Source organism: Pseudoliparis swirei, chromosome 19, assembly GCF_029220125.1.
Source record: "Pseudoliparis swirei isolate HS2019 ecotype Mariana Trench chromosome 19, NWPU_hadal_v1, whole genome shotgun sequence".
In the NCBI taxonomy this organism is placed as follows: Eukaryota; Metazoa; Chordata; class Actinopteri; order Perciformes; family Liparidae; genus Pseudoliparis; species Pseudoliparis swirei.
The window spans coordinates 4,507,348-4,529,042 of NC_079406.1; the positions used below are offsets into that span (position 1 = coordinate 4,507,348).

The window sequence follows — 21,695 nt, forward strand, 5'->3', positions numbered from 1 at the left end:
CTTTCTCTCTCTCTCTCTCTTTCTGTCTCTCTCTTTCTGTCTGTGTCTCCTTCGCTGTCTCTGTCTCTCTCTCTCTCTGTCTCTCTGTCTCTGTCTCTCTCTCTCTCTCTTTCTGTCTCTCTCTCTCTTTCTGTCTGTGTCTCCTTCGCTGTCTCTGTCTCTCTCTCTCTCTTTCTTTCTGTCTCTCTCTCTCTCTCTTTCTGTCTCTCTCTCTCTCTCTTTCTGTCTCTCTCTCTCTTTCTGTCTGTGTCTCCTTCGCTGTCTCTCTCTCTCTCTGTCTCTCTCTCTCTCTGTCTCTCTGTCTCTGTCTCTCTCTCTCTCTCTCTCTCTCTCTCTCTCTCTCTCTCTCTCTCTCTCTCTCTGTCTCTCTCTCTGTCCCGCGACGCCGCCTCCGAACGCAGAGAAACATGGTCGAGATAAAAAGGTTTAAAGATACAAGATCGGTTTTTTAAAAAAGAACAGAATCAAAAGACTGGAACAACTGTGTGTGATGGTGAAGGACAGGAGGAGGAGGAGGAGGAGGAGGAGGAGGCTGATCTGATGTCAGCCGCGACACGAGAGGTTTAAAAAAAGACAACGAACGCCATTAAAGAGCTGTTCACTTTACGGTCTTCCGTGAAGAAGAAGGAGGACGAGTATTTGAAGCCCTTCTACAAAACGCTGTCGTAGTTCGTTCCCACTCCTCGTTTTCTTTCTTCTTGGCATGCTGGTGCAGCTAATGCATTCTCCTTCATCTCCCGGGCGTCTTCTTCTTCTTCTTCTTCTTCTTCTTCTTCTTCTTCTTCTTCCTCTTCCTCTTCTTCTCGCTCTCTTCCACTTGTTGCCCGTTTCCCGAACACTTCTTTCGTTCTTTCCGAGCCGGCTGCCAGAGCTCGACTCTCTTTCCACCGGAGGGTTTCCTCTGTCGTCCAATCGCTGCCCTTGTGTCGTGACCTCAGGCTACGTCAGTTACCTCCCGTCTCCTCCTCGGCCTCCCGACCTCTGTGACCTCTGTGACCTCTGACCTGAGGGCGCCCATTACACCCGGGAGCCGCAGCCCGCATGGTCCGACATGTCCGTCCCTTCTCGAACCGCTGCAGCCCGTTAAGGTCACAATTCTAAAAAGCTCCGCTCCTCTTCCTCCTCTTCCTCTTCCTCCACTTCTCTTTTTATGTTTTTTTTAAACCGCTGCCGGTAAGAAAAGCTCCACAGTTTCCAAGTTCCACATCAAAGTGGAGTCGGCATGTCTTTCCTCCCCGAGGCCGTCCCTCCTTCCCTCCTTCCTTCCTTTTCGAGAGAAAAAAGTTTAAAGACTGAAGTTGAACTATTCCCCGCTGAAAATGAAATAGTGAGTTAATTTTACAAACTCTTTTTTTTCTTCTTTTCTTCTCCACCAAAGTAAACCGGTGGTGGGTTTTTCGGCGTGTTTGAAGCCACATCGTCAGCAGGAAGAGGAACGCGGTCCACGCCGCGCTGCAGTGCGCCGTGAAGCTGTCATTGATGTCCTTCAACCCTCAGGGGTTCAGGCAGTCAATTACACACACACACACACACACACACACACACCTTCATCTTTGAGTAATCTCGCGCTACATGTCTCACTCTTGTGTAAAGGAGCTCGTATAACTCACAGTTAATTATTAAAGCCGCCGACATGCTGGCCTCTCTAATCTTTTATTAAACTCAGCTTGTATTAATTAAGAAGGAAGGGGACACACACACACACACACACTTCACGGTTGTAATGTCGCCGGTGTTTGAACAGTGACCTCTAACGTCTTATCGTCTCTTTAAACATTTTTTTTTTTTTAAACCCACTGAAAAATGTTTCCTGGTACTCCGACGCTCGTAATGAAGCTAGCGGACCTCCTGCAGCCTCACTGTCTCACTCCATCTCTTCCGCTCCACTCCTCCCTCTCTCCCCCTCTCTCTCTCCATCTCACACTGTGCACCCATCTGTTTCACAAGAACTTCAAAAACAAGCCCGTATCCGCTCGCTGCATTTTTTCCTCTCTTTACGAGTTCTCTCCGGTTCAGTCCGTCGCTCTTTTATGTTTTTTAAAATATTTTTTTATAGGCAGAACTTTCAAAAAAAGAAAAAAATAATAAGAATCTCATCGTTGCTTTTTTTTAACCGTTTGAGCACTTTATGAAATGGCAACGCAAATATTCCTCTTGGAAATGTGTCTCTGGGTCTGAATGAAGCCGGTGCATGGGCGGGATGCTGCGAGCGTGAACGATGGAGAGATGGAGCGATGGAGCGAGGGTGAACGAGAGATGTTGGGTCGACAGTCTGGATGCTGGACGAGCGCGATGTGGCCGTCGTGACCTCGCTCTTCTTCACCTCGCTCTTCTTCACCTCGCTCGTCCTCCACCCTCCTCCTCCTCCCCTGCAGCTCTCGGCTGTGTTTTTCCAGTTCTCTGTTGCCCTGGCGTCCCTCCCACCTGGCCGTGTCCTCTACTCCGTCCTCTGTCAGCCCGCTGGCCTCCTGGTCTGAGATAGAGCTGGACTCCACGTTGACCTCTGCGGCGCCAGAGGTCAACGTAGTCAACGGTGACAGACGATACCAATATGGAGCGGCCTGGTGCGCTCGGCCTCAGGAGGGGCCAGCAGCAATCGGAGGGTGTCCAGTGCTGCCTGTCTTTTATTAAGATATGGAAATATTCTTGTTTCTGGCCTTTTACAATCAATTAAAATTGTGATGTATTTAATATATATATACTGTATATAATGTATAATATATATATATAAAATACTATATATATATTATATATATTATATATATCGAATATATATATCTAATATATATATATATATTGTAACACGCAAACCATTTTTCAAATTTTCATGATGAATGAAAACCAACCTTTTTATTAATATTAGAAATATATATATTATTATTAATATGAGTATTATTAGTATTGTTGTTATTATTATCACATACAGCAGAGAACATACACTTATTAATTAAAAATGGCCTTAAAGAATCAGAGCAGCGATGAATCTCCTCTCAATAAACACAGAATTAATTGAGCAATTCCCCAAAAACATTATTTGTTGTTGTGTGTTATAATATAATATAAACAACACAATGTCAGTGTGTGTGTGAGAGTGACTCACAGGCAACGACACCAGGGGACCAGTTTTCTCATGTTCAGCTTTTTTCGTCCAGCTTGAAGAAACATTTTCGAGAAGCTCATCGGGAGGCAGAGAAATGAATGAAAAGAAAAAACGGCCTGTGTGTGTGTGTGTGTGTGTGTGTGTGTGTGTGTGTGTGTGTATCTGAAGTCCTTACACTTGCCCTGCTGCTCTGGTTTGCCAAATGCTCGCCTACGCCCTGACCACCTGGTCACCGCGGGTGCAGCGCGTGATTGCACTGTGTGCATGCATGCGTGTGTGTGTGTGTGTGTGTGTGTGTGTGTGTGCGTGTCTGTGTGCGTGTGTGTGTGGGACCGGGCCGCTCTCTTTAACAGATGGAGTAACCTAATACGCGTCTCGTTTGTGCCCCGCCGTCTCTTGGCCCTCGTGGTCCGGTGATGATGCTATCTGGGCCTTACCAGCATCCTGTCTGCTCTGTTCCTGGAAGCAGAAGCCACCCCCCCCCCTCCTGTCCCGTAAAAAATATGGGGGGGGGGGGGCGTAGCTCGTCAGGTGGAGCTGCTCTCAGGTTACCTGCCTAGTGGAGTGAAATGTGTATGGAAAAACAACATCTTGTTTACAGTCAATGAGCAGACTGCCGCTTTAGTTGTAAACAGGCTCATAAAAATCCCTCACTGGAAGCAAAGCATGCTGGGAGGTTTGTGCGCGCTCAATCTGCACGCTCAATAAAACGGATGTGCGAGTTTTTTTTACTGCAGAAAAGACATTTTGACCACTTAAGTCTACATTTCACAGTCAACAAGCGTAAAAAGAACGGTCAGTTTTCCTTTATTTAAATCCGTCCCTTTGGAGTCGCCTTTGTGGGCCGGCCCTCGTGCCCGTCCTCTCCCTCCTGGACAGGTATTGTTTTGTCACCGGGGACACAGGTGGCGTGCGTCCTCTCCATCCGTCTCCGTGGCGGCTAGAGGTGACACTCCATCAGCCAAATGGATTCGTCTCATTGGCCGAGGAACGTATTGATGTTTTCCTCTCGCGGGGATTAATGGACGCGCGGCCGGCTGATTGATGAGGCTGCGAGGCGCATGTCTGCGGCGGCGGCGGCGCAGTCGGTAAGTCTGGCGTGCGACCGAGCGACGGTGGATCGACTCGCCGACGACCCTCGTCGACATCTAATACGCTCGTTTGACAGATTACGTGAAACGCCTGTTTCATGTCGGAGTCACTTGAGAGCTTTCGGGTGACCTCCACCGCGACGCAGATTTATGAGCTGATCCTTTCTCGCACCTTTACGGACGACCTGCGGGACTTGATCACATTTTAAAAATCGGCTTTTGATTAACGACGCGACGTGTAGACGGAGTCGAGGTGAAGCGCGCGGCAACGGGACACTCGCCGGTCGTTAAATTAGCGGATATCCATGTTTTTTTGCACAAGGAAGCTGAGAGGCTTGAACCCCTTGGAGTAAACAGTATCTGCTGGAGGGAGCGCGGATGGATGTGGAAAAAGGAGGGGCAGAGATACCCCCCCCCCCCCACCACCACCACTAGAGATACTGATGCGTCCATAAAAAGCCTCGGGTCCTCGGAGGAGAGCGGCCTTCTGTCTCCATCTGGGCCAAAATAAATGCTAATACTGCTAATTTTAAAACGTGACCCAATATGTTGCCCCGGGCTCTCTCGCTCTCTCGCTCTCTCTCTCTCTCGCTCGCTCTCTCGCTCTCTCTCGCTCTCTCTCTCGCTCTCTCTCTCTCTCGCTCGCTCTCGCTCTCTCTCGCTCTCGCTCTCTCTCGCTCTCTCTCGCTCTCTCTCTCTCTCGCTCTCTCTCTCTCTCTCTCCTCTCTCGCTCTCTCTCTCCTCGCTCTCTCTCTCTCTCTCTCTCTCTCTCTCCTCTCTCTCTCTCGCCTCTTGTCTCTCGCCTCTCGCCTCTCGCTCTCTCTCTCGCTCTCTCTCTCGCTCTCTCTCTCGCTCTCTCTCTCGCTCTCGCTCTCTCTCTCTCTCTCTCTCTCTCTCCGCTCCGGTAATGTGTGCTCGTGACCTCGTGCACGGCCGAATCCAGGATGTCACCGGGCCCTCGGCGTGCGGGCCCTCGCCCCCCCCCCCCCTTTCCATTAGAGGAAACCCGATTCCCTTTCACAGGCTTTCACCCATGAAGGAAGAGCGAGCGGAGGAAAATGGGCTCGTGCCCTGACCCCCGGGCTACTTAGAGCCGCGGAATTGCATTTGTGAAGAGCCCTGGAGTCTTTCTCTTTATCGTTCCGGAGTGGCTCTCCTCTCCGTGGTGTCAGAGATACCACAGGTGTGAGAGCCGGGCGGCGGGGCTTGATGCTCGCAGAGAGAAGCAAACGGCTCTGAGGCGCTTTTCTCTCTCGGCGCTTTCAACTTTTCCATCAGGAACCAAATAGGAGAGGAATTACCAGAAATTGAGCATCTAGGTGTGTGTGTGTGTCCTCTGCGTGTGTGTGTGTGTGTGTGTGTGTGTGTGGGCGTGTTCAATCGTCTCGACTGGCACTCTGCTCACCTGTCTGCTCGTTGATCGCAGAGGGAAGAGAAGAGCTTCTCAGCGGAGGTCGGCCAGGGCCCCGGAAAAAAAAAACAAGCAGATTTGCTCTGCTCCCAGCCCTCTTCCTCCTCCTCTTCCTCCTCCTCCTCTTCCTCACACTCGCCGATGTTTATTTCAAACACGCGTGCTGTTTTCCACCCTTGTTTCATATTCACACACGTTAAAAATGTCAAACCACAGCCTGACACTTTTTAACCATGAGGACGTTTGGGGATCAACACTAGAGCTATTTTAATTTGAGGGGGTATGATTTAAATTGATTTCAGATTTATTCTTGTCATTATCTACCTAAGATCTTCCAGGTCGCCAGTGTTTTGGTACATTTTGTAAAGGAAAAAAAGATGACACACACACACACCTCCCCACCTGTTTACACTGGCATTGGGTTCAACTTTGTTTCTGGTCTTTTACAATCAATTAAATTAAATGCTTGTTTTAGGCCATATTGTTTAATTGTGTTTTTTATTGCACCATCATTTACTGTTTATTGTACTTTTGCTCTTTTAACTGTTGAAATGTTTTGGCCCAAATTGTTTTAATTGACTACTGAACTGCACTTTGTGACACGTTGTCTGTGATAAGTGCAAAATAAATAAACTTTACTTACTTACTGACTTTAGGCCTCAGGGAATGAAAACAAAAAGAAGAGCAAAAGTCTCTCTTTTCAGGCCGTGTTTGGTTTGTCCGTTCTGAATAAGAGCGCTTGTCACTCACGTTGACAACAACACACTAACGTGTATCTGTTGGGATGCGTTCAAGTGACGTAGGAACTCACCACAGCTGATGTTCGTTTCCTCTCGCGGGGGGGGGGTCCGTTCTCAAATGGACCCCCCTCGGGTGCCCGGAAATTGCACGCAGAGAAACCCATCGTACGTCACCGGGTGTCGCGCCTTCGCCCTCGGCGTGCTCCGTGTCGGCAGACGGGCGGCTCGGGAGAAGCCTGAGCGGAAAGACATTAAACTAGCCGAGCAGGAAGAAACAAAAAAAAGATGAAATAACAAAGATGAAATGGCTATAGCTTTTTTTTGTCGCACATGAAAGCAATAACGATCCTTTTAACCCCCCCCCAGCCCCCCCTCTCCACACACACACACACACCCTCTCACAAACTATCTCCTGCTTTGTGATGTCGCGGGCTGGCTGCGGTATAAATAGGATTTCAGCTCTTCTCCTGCCCCAGAGCTTCATTTCCCTGACTCTCAGCTCCCCCGCTAAGTTCAGTAATGGAGCTTTAAATCCCCTCTGTTGTTTGCCGGGTCCTCGCTCATTGTTGTTCTGTACGGGGTCGACCACAGCGGCCCCGCGCTTCTTACGCCACCTTGTTGATGAGACTTCACTGTGTCGCCGTGAGAAAGAAACCCGCCAACGATTGTTCTCCAGCATCTCCCTCCAGTGAGCTCCTCCTCTTGCAGACTAATATATTGACATTAATACTCTCTTTTAAAAGGGACTTCTTCTTTAAGACCCGGTTCTAGTCCGCTCTTTAGTTCTATCCAACGGTCAATCCCCGGATCTCGCTTTTCATCTTCTTCCAGGAGCTTTGCTCTTTTTATATTCTGAGCCATAGAGTGTATTCTTGCAGTGTCTTCCCTCTCTCTCTCTCTGTGTGTGTGTGTGTGTGTGTGTGTGTGTGTGTGTGTGTTCGTTCTATGCTTGTGTGAACAGCCCTATTAGAGGAAATAACAGATTGAGAAAAACTGGGAGAGACGGTAAAGAGAGGCTGTGCGTGGGACGTTGTTCTCCCACTGTGATCGTTAACGATCGTGTTTTGGGGGAAATTGCATCTTTTCAAGAGTTCCATGTTTTTGGGCTGAATTCCTGCCTCGTTCCCAGTGGCCTGACTCCTCCCCCTCTTTTCTCTTTCCTCCCCCACAGAGGCCTTCGACCTGGTGCTGCGTCACGGCCGCAACTTCACGCTGGCCATGCTGAAGGCGGAGTTCCCCGGTCTCGGGGGCGGAGCCCGGAGCTCCGTGGGGCAGCTCTTCCTGGACCTGTCGCTCTACATCCTGGGCTCGGACTCCACCGTGGACCACATGGTGGCGGTGCTCTACGGCCGCCTCTTCCCTCTGGCCTACCGCCACCTGCTGGGCGGCGGCACGTCCTCCGCGTCCGAGGAATGCGTGAGAGGGGCCTGGAAGGACTCCGGAGCGTTCGGCCCGTACCCCAAGCTGATGATGACCCGCCTGTCCCGCTCCCTGCTGGCCACGCGGGTCTTCCTGCAGGCGCTGAACCTGGGCATCGAGGTGGTCAACACCACCGATCACCTGCGGCCCGGCCGGGACTGCGGCCGCTCCCTGCTGAGGCTGTGGTACTGCCCGCACTGCCAGGGCCTGCTGGGGCCGCCGGCCTGCCGGGGCTTCTGCCAGGCCGTGATGCACGGCTGCCTGGGGGGCGCGGCCGAGGTGCAGCCGCACTGGAGGAGCTACGTCGACGGGCTGGGGAAGCTGGCCGGAGCCATGAGGGGCGAGCGGGACATGGAGGCCGTGGTTCTCAGGCTGCCTTCCATGATCAAACTGGCCCTGAGGCACGCCGTGGGCGCCCGCGCCCGCCTCACCGCCCTGGTGAGTCGAGCGCCCGCAGCGGCCGGTTGGAGGGGGTTGTCGAGTCGAACGTGAGAAACCGGGTCCGCCCGACTCGACTTTATCGGTTGAGAATCCACGGCTCTGAAATATCAGCAGCCTGACGGAGAGATAAACCCACGGCGCCGTCCGTGGTGCTGGAGCCGCAGACGCACTTGTTATTACCTTCGCATTGAAAATGCGGAAGGTTATGTTTTGATCGCCGTGTATTTATTTATTTATTTATTACCTTCGCATTGAAAATGTGGAAGGTTATGTTTTGATCGCCGTGTATTTATTTATTTATTTATTTGTATGCGTGTTATTCGCAAAACTCAAAAAGTATTGAACCGAATCGCATGAAATTTGGTGGGATGATTGGTTATTATCCGGGGACCATTTGATTAGATTTTGGGATCAATCGGGTCAAAGGTCAAGGTCATGGAAAGGTCAAAATCTTTTTTTTTACCATAGCACGATACATTTTTGTCCAATTGGCATGCAACTAATGCCAAAATGTTCATAATTCAATGCCCAATCTTGTGATATGTGAAGGTATGCGCTCTACCGAGTGCCCATTCTAGTTGTTTCTTTTTCTTTTGCCCTTATGTCAGTTTGATAGACACACACACACACACACACACACGCAGCACTGCATTGTTAAGCACAAGAGCTGCATTGCTGTGGGTGTGTTCCTAAAGATTGACTGTACTGCACTGCACCGGTGACAGTGTACGGCACTTTGAGACGACGTCATCGCAGTCGTCTCATCTCCTCCGTCTCAACAGCAGTAGAGTCAATATGACACGCTAGCACCAAATATGTGTGTTTTGGGCCTTTAGAGGGTTTCAGTCGACGGACTTCCTGCACGCATGAGCGGCATTACAATAATTTCCCTCTTTGGTTTACTAATTTCACAGCAAATAACGGCTCAGATTGTCAGTCAAAGAGTATTTTTAACAGGTTGCATCTTCCTTGTATGCACGTTTGAATAATAATTAGCTTTTATTGTGAAGTTAAATTAAGCAAATTCCACTCCTTCATAAAGGGGGCATGCGACTGTCGCCACGAAAGTTCATCTCTGTTTATCTTTTGAACTTTTTATTGGCAGTCGCCCAATATAAATAATGTTCGCTTAAAGCAAAGATCCATTTTTTCTGCCTGGAGGCTGTGAACCGCAGCATCCGCCGGATTGTTTACAGTTCATGTGCAGCAGAGTTTCTTCTTTACATCTGACATCATCACTTTCTTTCTTTCTTTATCAGCAATGTGAGACAGATAGCTAACGCGACATGTCATTGAAATGAACGAGGGAGCAGGAGACGGCACATTCATTCATTTCAGGTCCGAGTGAAGGAGGAGGAGCCTCTCGAAGAAGGCGTTAAACGTAGTGCCTGGACTGCAGCTGAATAAAGCGAGTGGGACATGATTGATTGATTGATTGATTGATTTGATTGATATATTTATTTGTCGTTTGCCAGAGTACAGGTACAAAAGCATCGAAATTACAAGAAAGGGTGGATGAAAGATTACAGCATAACATGAGGGAAGAAGGCGAGAAAAAACACCAACCCCCCGACTATGCCCCGAGAGGGGTACAGTGTGGGAGCAGGAAAAAAACACCTTAGCACATAAGCACATACATTTAGACATGACTTGCAACGAGTAGGAAGGGGGGAGGGGAGGTAATCCAACAATAAATGACCAAAATGGTTTGGGAGAAGGAGGGAGGCAGTCAGATGCTACCCGGGACGTCTCACTCCTCGGCAGCGGTGACCCGTCACGCTCGTGTTCTCGACTCCAATAAAACCGTCACGTTCGCTCGTCGCCCACATGTGAAGTCAGGGAGAAGTGCTCATGAAATATGAACAGAAACTCTCTCTCTCTTTCCTTGCTCCGACGTGTAGATCCGCTGAACTCTTCACCCTCACACCCCCTGAGTCTCCGCGGTGCGACCGGGTTCCCACTCAGGAGTCATCATTTATTCGCGCGCCGGTTGACCTGCCTCGCTCTACGGCGCGAGGGCGTGGCAGCGTCCACGAACATCGTGTCTCACGCGTGTGCGCGATCCCCCTTCGAGATTGAAGAAGTCCTGCGCGGCCGTTTGAGGAATAAAGCCGCTGCGGTCGCGTATTGTTTTCGGGCGTCGTCGTGGTGACGAGGTCGTGTGTGGGTCTGAGCGTCTGAATGTAATCTCGCAGAGACAGTCCTCGCTCGGAGGTGTCATGGAAGGGACAAAACACCTGATTACTTCACCTCGGATAACCCGTTTGGGATTTGGATGAATAATAATAATAATAATTTGAGGATTTAAAAAGGACCGTTGCAGTGTTTAAAAAAATAATATTTCATACTCATTCTTACGGGACACGTGGCGATGCCACATCGGGCGGGAAAAATACTAAATGCGGATTTTTGTTGTTGTCTTTTTTACTCTTTATTTCTTTTTTCAGTTTCGCGACAAAAAATGCAACAAAACATTGTAAATGACAACAAAAAAACTTGAATAAATATATAAAATGCTGATTTTTTAATTCGATTTTCCTTGATTTGTGATTCATACGTCACTTTCGAATATGCGCCATGAATTTCTTGTTCTTGAGCTGAGTCGCCACCTATTTCTTCTGACAGCTCGGCACAGTTGTTGTGATGACTGAGAAATGAGTGCAACCACTTTTAAAAAGGTGACCTGACATGGTTCTATCATGGTGTCAGATGAATGTGTGGATGAGCGAAAGAAAGCAAATTGTGTGCACAGAGACTGACAAAAAAAGGGAGAGAGGTCAAACTTGATTTGGTAATGACTTTTTGGGGGTAATTGTAATTCTGTGTAATTCTACAGTTTATCTCGTGAATGTTATGCAACGACACTGCAGACCAGAGTCTCTGCCGGCGGATCCACTGTGTGAGATGGACGGCTAACAGGAGTAATTCTGCATCTCACCACTGGGGGGCGCCTACCTACGATGTTTTAAAATCTTACACAGTGGCTTTAAAATAAGACTTTTTCTTTTACTATAATACTGCTAAAGGTCAAATAAATAAATACCTGATGTAATAATCTTCAGTGACAACATTATTATAATAATAATTCAAAATTATATTGTGCTTTTCTAAATACACAAAGATACTTAAATTTTTTATTTAAGTTTTTTCTGCCCACAGTGAAAACAACTGACAAAAATGTAAAGTGACAGAATATATTGTCTCCTGTATGTAGTTGCATGCTGGTTCCTTGTACTCTAAAGCTCATGTTAATATTGGTAATGGCCATAACTCTAAGAATAATATGTTTTTTTAAATGCATAAGCACCGCTAGTGTAAAGCATGTACGATTTGTGGCGGTAATAACGGCGTCTGGTCCCCGTAAATCTCTTTAAAACACGTTTGTGTGGCTGTTAAGTGGAAACCATAGTGATCACTTTTGGGTGTGTGAGGCACTACGTCTTGTTTAGTGGTTTCCTGTGATTGTGAGCGCTGCGGCCGCGGTCGCCATCTCTCGCTTAACTCCTCCCCCCCCCCGGCGGCGGCGTCAGAGTGCGACCCCTGTTACCGCCGCCGAGGATGACGAGCGGACGAGGAAGGACTCCATCCCAGTCAAAGCGTCCTCGAGGTGCCAGAGAGACATCTCCTCTCGATGACGACTCGCCGCCTGTGTGTTAACACTCGCTTTCCTTCCCTCGGCTTCGACCTCCTGCGTCAAGCCACCCAATGTTCTCCGAGCCGGAGAGAGAGAGAGAGAGAGAGAGGGAGGGAGAGAGAGAGAGAGGGGAGAGAGAGAGAGAGAGAGAGGGCCCTGCAGCCTCCATCTATTCCCCCGCTGTCGACTTCCTGCAGTTCGATGTCATCCACCTCCTCACGCTCAACATCCCTCTCTCTCCTTCACTCTCTCTCTCTCGCCCCCCCCGCTCGTTCTCACGCGTTGCCTTTTGAGAGAAAGATGCATGATTTATGAAGCTCTATTTTTACCAGTTACCGACGAGAAAGAGAGAAGAGGAACAGCGATGAGGAAGAAGAGGAGGAGGAGAGAGGGATGAGTGTGACGAGTGAGCCCGGGGGGGTGGGGAGGAGAACAGGAGGGTGTGGAGGGAAACATCCGTCACCCCGCGACCCCTCGGCTGAAGATGAAGAGGGGGAGTAGAGACGGGAATGTGATGGATATGACCGCGGAGTGGCGGAGGACGGGAGCTGTGTGTCGTCACTCGCTTCAAACTCTCGCGACGCGTCTTTGTCGAGAACACACTTTTCATCCCCCGCAAACATCAGATCGGATCAGCTGTTGCTTCAGTGAGGAAACACGAGCACTAATTAAGTCTCACGGAGGCTTTTTGATGACTTATTCATCCATTCAAACGTCGTCGGCCACCGAGGTTGTAAAAAAAAAAGAACCCGTTTGGAGCTTTTAAAACATTAAACGAGTCACGTTTACAAATGATGGAAACATATCGTCAAAGTTATTATTCATTGGCTCGTTTGTTTCATTTGAATTATAGAGAGCCTCAGAACCATATCCATAACATACCATATTGCCCCACTAGAGAGCTTGTAGTACCATATCGCTCCACTAGAGAGCTTGTAGTACCATATCGCCCCACTAGAGAGCTTGTAGTACTATATCGCCCCACTAGAGAGCTTGTAGTACCATATCACCCCACTAGAGAGCTTGTAGTACCATATCGCTCCACTAGAGAGCTTGTAGTACCATATGGCTCCACTAGAGAGCTTGTAATACCATATTGCCCCACTAGAGAGTTTGTAGTACCATATCGCCCCACTAGAGAGCTTGTAGTACCATATCACCCCACTAGAGAGCTTGTAGTAAAAAAAGTCATGCCGAACTTTCACCAGCACATTACGTGTGCTACCAGAGGGGAAAGAACGTTGGACCACTGCTATACGCCATTCAAGAGAGGCTATAAGGCTGTCTCTCTCCCTCCGTTAGGGAAATCAGACCATGCCGCCATTTTTCTGCTTCCGGAGTATAAACAAAGGATCGCGCGGGAAGCGGTAGTGACGAGGAACGAATGCGGTGGTCTGACCAATCAGAGGCTGAGCTACAGGACGCTCTGAGTATTGTCGACTGGGACATGATCCAATCCAGTTCCAGTGACGCCAGCGAAGTTTATGGAAGTAGCAATGAGCCTCATAGCAACGCTTAACGGACACCATCGCCCCACGGTAAAAGTTAGGGTCTTTCCTAATCAAAAGCCGTGGGTTGATAGATCCATCCGTGAAGCTGTGAACGCCTGTATTGCTGCCTATAACTCCTGTCTTGTATCCTGCAACATGGACGAGTACAAGGCAGCGGTCTATGGACTGAGGAGGGCGGTGAAGAACGCCAAAAGGAGGTACCGAGACAGAGTGGAATCACAGATGGAGCAGCGCGACACCAGGCGCCTATGGCAGGGGCTACGGACTATCACAAACTACCGGAGCAGACCCCGCGCAATGGTGAGTGCCGACGCATCCCTAGCGGACGACCTGAACTCATTTTATGCACGGTTTGAGGCTAGCAACAACAGCTAGCTCGCCGCTAACAACAACACCGTTAGCGTAGCCGAGGTGAGTTCTACCGCTGGGGATGAACACACACTCTCTGTGACCGAGCACAGTGTGAGGAGGGCTCTGTTGAGGGTGAACACCAGGAAAGCTGCAGGTCCAGATGGCATATCTGGGCGAGTACTGAAGACCTGTGCTAACCAGCTAGCTCCAGTGTTCACCACAATATTCAACCTCCCTGACTGAGTCCGTGGTCCCCGCCTGCTTCAAGAGATCCACTATTGTCCCTGTGCCCAAGAATGCTTCTCCAGCATGTATGAATGACTACCGACCGTGGCCCTCACCTCGGTGGTCATGAAATGCTTTGAGAGGCTGATAAAGGACTACATCTGCGCCTTCCTCCCTTCCTCCATGGACCCGCTGCAGTTTGCTTATCGCCCAAACAGATCCACGGATGATGCTGTCTCCCAGGTACTGCACACCACACTCTCTCATCTGGACAGCCAGAGGGGGCTATGTGAAACTACTGTTCATTGATTATAGTTCAGCTTTCAACACCATAGTCCACTCCAGACTGGCCGGCAAGCTGATTGAGCTGGGACTGAACACCCCTGTGTGCTTGGATCCTGGACTTCCTGACCGCCAGGCCACAGGTGGTCAGGTGGGCAGACACACCTCCAAATCCCTCACCCTGAACACAGGATCCCCAGGGTTGCGTCCTCAGCCCCTACTGTACTCCCTGTACACACATGACTGTGTGGCCAGGTTCAGCTCCAACACCATCATCAAGTTTGCGGATGACACAGTGGTGGTGGGCCTGATCTCCGACAACGACGAGAAGGCCTACCTGGAGGAAGTTGCTGATCTGTCACTCTGGTGCCGGGACAACAGCCTCATCATGAATGTCACCAAAACTAAGGAGCTGATTGTGGACTTTAGGAAGGTACAACAACAGAGGACGACTCACCACTGGGGATTAACGGGACTACTGTGGAGAGGGTGAGCGGGTATAAATACCTGGGAGTCCACATCACCGAGGATCTGACATGGTCAACAAACACAGACACTCTGGTGAGAAAGGCAAGGCAGCGCCTACCACCTCAGGCAGCTGAGGAAATTTAAAGTTTCCCAGAGGATCCTTCAGTCCTTCTACTCTGGAGCTGTAGAGAGCGTCCTGACAGGAAGCATCACAGCCTGGTTTGGCAACTGCTCCGCTCAGGACAGGAAGGCTCTGCAGAGAGTAGTGCCGGCTGAGCGCACTATTGAACTACACTCCCACCCTGCAGGACTTGTACACCAGGAGGTGCAGAACCAGAGCCGGCAGGATCATGAAGGATCCTCACCACCCCAACAACAGACTGTTTCAGCTGCTGCGGTCAGGCAGGCGCCTCCGTAGTCACGCTGCAAGAACAGAGAGACTGAGACGGAGTTTCTTTCCTCAGGCCATCAGGATTGTGAACTCCGACCTCACCAGGACCCCCACATAGACCCACACAACTGCCCCTCTTAGGCACACACACACACACACACACACACACACACACACACTTGTGTCACGTATGGCGCCGTACGTGATGGCCGCTGTGTTGCGAGCTCCCGGATTTTGTAGCAGTTTTTTTATATTTATTCTTCTTATTGCGACTATTTTTGCACAAAACGTTAGCAGCCGGTTAACGTACGACAGATGCACACTTCTGGAGATTGATCGCAGTTGCTCGCCGCCTACCAGAGTTTTTCAACTCTTACCCGGACGCCCCGCCAGGAACAGTAGCGGAACTATCTCCGTCCATTTTAGGCGCGATCTCACGCAAACGTCGCCGACGGAGGGGAAGCGAGCTGGCGTGCTGGTTAGGCTGAGACGTCGAGCCAATCGACCCCACTACCCACCATTTTACTGGCAAATGTACAGTCTTTGGACAATAAGCTATGCGAGCTACAGGCTCGTATTCAATTCCACCGAAACTAAGGACAACTGCATCATCTGCCTTACGGAGACATGGATGTCGGAGGAGGTTACCGACTCAGCCATCGAGCCGGCAGGATTTTCCGTCCACCGCGGACAGAACAAAGACTCTCTCTGGTAAAGATCGTGGAGGGGTATGTCTCATGATAAACAGATCTTGGTGCAACCAAAGTCATGTACATACTCTCAAGTCGTTCTGTTCCCCGGACCTGGAGTACCTAATGCTCATGTGTCGACCATTCTGGCTACCGCGGAGTTTACAGCAGTCACCGTAACTGCTGTGTACATTCCGCCTCAAGCTAACACGGACATAGCGCTGAAGGAACTCTACGGGCGATCAGCGAGCAGGAGTCGGCACACCCCGAGGCTGCTTTCATTGTGGCGGGGACTTCAACAAAGCGAACCTGAAGAAAGTTCTCCAAGTTCTACCAACACATAAAAGCAACACGAGGGGAGCGGATTCTTGACCACTGCTACACTCCCTTCCGGGATGGATACAAAGCCCTCCTCCGCCCACCGCTCGCAAATCGGACCACCGCTCCATCCAACTACTCCCGCCTACAGGCAGAGGCTGAAGCAGCAACCAATCGCTGTGAAGGAAGTGCAACGCTGGTCGGACCAATCGGAGTCTATGCTACAGGACTGTTTTGAACGTGCTGACTGGGATGTGTTCAGGGTCGCGTCGGACAACAACGCCAGTGAGTACGCGTCCTCAGTCACCGGGTTCATCAAGAAATGCATAGATGACGTTGTTCCTACCAAGTCGGTTCGGATTTATCCCAACCAGAAACCGTGGATAAATGGCGATGTTCGCGCTGCACTCCGACGCGTAACACCGCCTTTGACTCGGGAATATGGCGGAATACAAAGAGCCCGCTACGACCTCCCGAAGACCATCGGCTCTGCCAAGCGGGAGTTCAGGAACAAGGTGGAGGAGAAGCTCAAGAGCCATGACGTGAGAGGTGTGTGGAAGGCTACAGACAATCACGGACTTCAGAGGGAGAACCAGCGGTGAAGAGAACTCCTCTACCTCCCTCCCAGGCGAGCTAAATACATTCTTTGCTCGGTTCGACGTGAACGGCAGCCCGAAGGCAGCGCCGCCCGAGGAGACCAGCCTGCTGATCATCTCAGAGGCCGACGTGCGCAGAGCCTTCAAGCGGGTGGACATCCGGAAGGCGGCAGGTCCCGACCACATCCCGGGGCGCGCCCTCAGAGCATGTGCAGACCAGTTGGCAGGAGTCTTCGCAGACATCTTCAACCTCTCCTGTCCCAGGCTGTTGTTCCTGAGAGCTTCAAGATGTCCACCATTGTGCCTGTCCCCAAACACCCCAAGGTAACCTGCCTGAATGACTGGAGACCCGTAGCCCTCACCTCGATTGTCAGTAAATGCTTCGAGAGGTTGGTCAAGGACTTCATTTGTTCCATGTTGCCTGCCACGCTGGACCCATGGCAATTTGCATATCGTCAAAACAGATCCACCGACGACGCATTGCCATGGCACTTCACACCGCCCTTTCCCACCTGGAGGAGGAACTGTTGTGTGCGAATGCTGGTTGTGGACTACAGCTCAGCTCAACACTATTGTTCCCGCCAAGCTCGACACCAAGCTCAGAGGTCTAGGCCTGCACTCTACCATGTGCAGCTGGATACTGGACTTCCTGTCGGGCCGCCGCCAGGTGGTGAGGATGGGCGGTACCACCTCAGAGCCGCTGACCCTCAACACGGGAGCCCCTCAGGGATGCGTGTTGAGCCCTCTCCTCTACTCCCTGTACACCCACGACTGCACGGCCATGCACAGCTCCAACGTCATCATCAAGTTTGCTGACGACACAACAGTGTTGGGGCTGATCACCGACGACGACGAGACAGCCTACAGGGAGGAGGTTGGATCACTGGTACAGTGGGGCCAGGAGAACAGCCTCGTCCTCAACGCCAAGAAGACCAAGGAGCTGATCGTGGACTACAGGAAGCGGAGAGGAGAGCACACCCCATCTCCATAGACGGAGTTGCAGTAGAGGGTCAGCAGCTTCAAGTTCCTCGGCGTGCACATCTCCGAGGACCTCACATGGACCACGCACACCACTCACGTGGTGAAAAGGGCCCAACAACGCCTGTATTTCCTTAGGCGACTGAGGAAATTCAACATGGCCCCCGCATCCTCAGAACATTCTTCACCAGTACCATCGAGAGTGTTCTGACAGGTTGCATCACCGCCTGGTACGGGAACTGCACCGCCCTGGAGCGTAGAACACTACAGAGGGTGGTGCGGTCGGCACAGTACATCGTTGGAGGTGAGCTTCCTCCATCCTGGACATATACACCAAGCGGTGCGTGGCCAGGGCCAAACGGATGCTGAAAGGCAATAACCACCCCGCCACAAACTGTTCACCCTTCTACCGTCAGGCAGGCGATACCGCAGTATCAAGTGCCGACAAACAGACTGAGGGACAGCTTCTTCAGTCAGGCCATCAGGCTGCTGAACAAGGACTGAGACCCTCATTAACACTACACACCAGAACATATTCTGTGAATATCTATGGCCATGGTGTATATTTTATTACATTGTTTATATATATATATATTGTATATATATATTGTATGTATATACATATATATATATATAGTCTCAAAAAGTGTATATTTTATTACATTGTTTTATATATATATATTGTCATGATGTATATTCTATTACACTGTTTTATATATATATTGTTAATACTTTCTTCTTTTTTGTGTGTGGATATTGTATAGTTTATTCTCATTCTTATTCTTTTTTTAGTCTGCTACTGCTGTCGGGTGTTTTGCACATAAGAATTTCACGAACCGATTATACTTGTATAAAAGGGGATGTGACAATAAAAACTTGAAACTTGAAACTTGAAACTTACTGTAAATATTGTGTTGTTTTTTATTTGTAAATGGTGTGTACTTGTTGCCCTTGCGCATTCCTGCTGAGCATTGCCACTTTCATTTCGCTGCACGCCCTGTGTGTGTATGTGACAAATAAAACATCTTGAATCTTGAATCTTGAATCTTGTAGTACCATATCGCCCCACTAGAGAGCTTGTAGTACCATATCGCTCCACTAGAGAGCTTGTAGTACCATATCGCCCCACTAGAGAGCTTGTAGTACCATATCGCCCCACTAGAGAGCTTGTAGTACCATATTACCCCACTAGAGAGCTTGTAGTACCATATCGCCCCACTAGAGAGCTTGTAGTACTATATCGCCCCACTAGAGAGCTTGTAGTACCATATCGCTCCACTAGAGAGCTTGTAGTACCATATCGCCCCACTAGAGAGCTTGTAGTACCATATCGCCCCACTAGAGAGCTTGTAGTACCATATGGCTCCACTAGAGAGCTTGTAATACCATATTGCCCCACTAGAGAGCTTGTAGTACCATATCACCCCACTAGAGAGCTTGTAGTACCATATCGCTCCACTAGAGAGCTTGTAGTACCATATCGCCCCACTAGAGAGCTTGTAGTACCATATCGCCCCACTAGAGAGCTTGTAGTACCATATCGCCCCACTAGAGAGCTTGTAGTACCATATCGCCCCACTAGAGAGCTTGTAGTACCATATCGCCCCACTAGAGAGCTCACCCTGTAGAAAATTATCGCTCACCAGACTAGAGCTTCCAGAGTACGCCCACGCTACTCGTGGTTACTAGAGTCTTAAAAAGGAGGATGGAAGCCAGAGCCTTCAGGTATCAAGCTCCTCTTTTATGGAACCAGCTTCACCTTACGATCCGATGTGAGGTCAAAGGTCAGGAATGTCGTATGTGTACAGAATGTAAAGCTCTAAAGATGCACATTTGTAATTTGTGATATTGGGCTATATAAAATAAACTGAATTTAATTATCTCTTGAACCAATTATTCATCTTAATTCTCCTCCCAATGCAGACAATATGTCCCTCATTGCACCTTATTATGGGATGTATCATGTTCCTTTCACATGTTTTACTTTCCCATCCCACTTTGAAGGGAATGTGACGAGTCCACTTCAGACCCGCCGATCAGAACGCTTCCCGAGCATCAGAACCGCGTCCATCAAATCAGAAACACACGGGGCTCTCAGAACTCCTCACGGCTCTGAATCCTTCAGGATCGGCAGAATTCTGAGCGATGAGCGTGAAATCATTTTTCCTCACAAGCGTCGACGCACAAACAACCGACGTCTCGTGTGAAACGAGACTCTCCCGTCTATTTCAGTGACTCGGCGTCAGGGAATTCTGTGTTCCACCGTGCAGGAGATTTAAGATATTTACACTTTTTCTTTTAATTTAAAAGATATTTGATGGATTTTTGTTGATCTCATTATCGTCACGTCGGCGTTCGTGAAGTGGTGGATTTATAAATAGGCGTTCTGAGCTGAACTGATTAGTGAGATTTAAAGATTAGACCGAAAGCCACGGAGCTTCACCTGAAGCTCCGTTTGAACACGCTTTGATCCGCGTTCGCACGCTTTATGCCCGTACATGGACGTGAAGAGGCATGTTCAGAAAACTATGTTTATACAAACTAATCTAGGGGATAAAAAGAGACACGTGTGCCTGTATTCATTCAACCAAATGAATATTTAGGGAACAAAGACAATGTAATATGATAAAACATTGATGTAGAATTTCAACATGGGGGAAGACTAATAAAGTAAATACATTAATGCAGATAAGCCTAAGGCTATAAATCTACATAGTGTGGTGTTTGTGCACCCATGTAACGTGGAGATGATGTCACTGATGATCAGGTGTCTGGATCTGACTCTGGAGTTGAACTAGTCTTGAGGAAATGTCCGTGATAAAATCCCTGCAGCGCTCTTGTCTTACCCTCAATTTAGTGTTATATATATATATATAAATATATATAAAAAATCAAGGTTTTGGTATATATATATAATCAAGGTTTTGATATATATATATATATATATATATACCAACAACTTGATTTTATATATATATATATATATATATAAATATTATATTCACCTTATTTCAGCCGGAATAAGGTGAATATAATGTGTCCGATTCACCAGAAGCCCGTTCCTCTGCTGCTGACAACAATGCAGGGAGGAGGAGGAGGAGGAGGAGGAGTGCTGAATGCTGACTCAGCAGTCTGCCCCCCCCCGCCCTTTGCCTGAACTCCCCTGGAACACAAACATTACTCACCAAAAAAACCCTCTCCGATCCGTTACAGCTGTGCACCTTTTCATAACGCCGATAGCATCGTCTCTCTTCTGACTCCGGGGGGGGGGTCGCGACTAATGTGGACGCCTCGCACGCCGGATCCACAGGCAGCGCCATTGATTGGTTGAGAGTTTATCTTTACGCCATGTTTGCACAAGCCACATGCAACCTGAGCTGCAGGTGTGCAACTGTGACGCGTGTGTGTGTGTGTGTGTGTGTGTGTGTGTTGTATTACTGGCCGTCAGCACCTCTCCGCTCAGTGCAGATCAAAGTGTGCAGATGTTCCCGAGGCTTCGGGCTCTTCCTGCACGCTCTCCCGTTCGCCTTCGTCCGGCCCCGGGTGATACGAACGCCCCGCTAATGAGCCCCTTCCTAGAAGAATCCGGAAACAATCAGGGGGAGGGGAGGTTGGGTCTGAATTCGTACCTCCCTTGTGCCACAACTCCCCCGCGGCTACCTGAGAACGCACAAAAGGAGGAGGAGGAGGAGGAGGAGGAGGAGGAGGAGGAGGAGGAGGACTCCAATCACATAAATCATGGCCTGTGGGGGCTCCGGCTCGCTCCGGGCAGAGCGGCAGCATTACATGAGAGGACGGGAATGAGGTGACGGAGACCGTGTGTGTGTGTGTGTGTGTGTGTGTGTGTGTGTGTGTGTGTGTGTGTGTGTGTGTGTGTGTGTGTGTGTGTGTGTGTGTGTGTGTGTGTGTGTGTGTGTGTGTGTGTGTGTGTGTGTGTGTGTGTGTGTGTGTGTGTGTGTGTGTGTGTGTGAGATTTACACGGCAGGGGACTATTAGTGGAGATGGCTAGTCAGGGATGCTGGGTATTAAATCAGGACTCTCTGTGTGTGT

At 49.4% G+C, this 21,695-nt stretch overlaps 1 protein-coding gene across 1 annotated transcript in view; it reads left to right on the forward strand.

The window, feature by feature from the left end:
• gpc3 (glypican 3) overlaps window positions 1-21,695 on the forward strand; it is a 106,755-nt gene that overhangs the window by 48,300 nt on the left and 36,760 nt on the right. Inside the window, exon 3 of the mRNA XM_056439933.1 lies at window positions 7,514-8,199. Within this exon, the coding sequence (XP_056295908.1) occupies window positions 7,514-8,199 (686 nt within the window). The remainder of the gene's footprint in view (window positions 1-7,513; window positions 8,200-21,695) is intronic.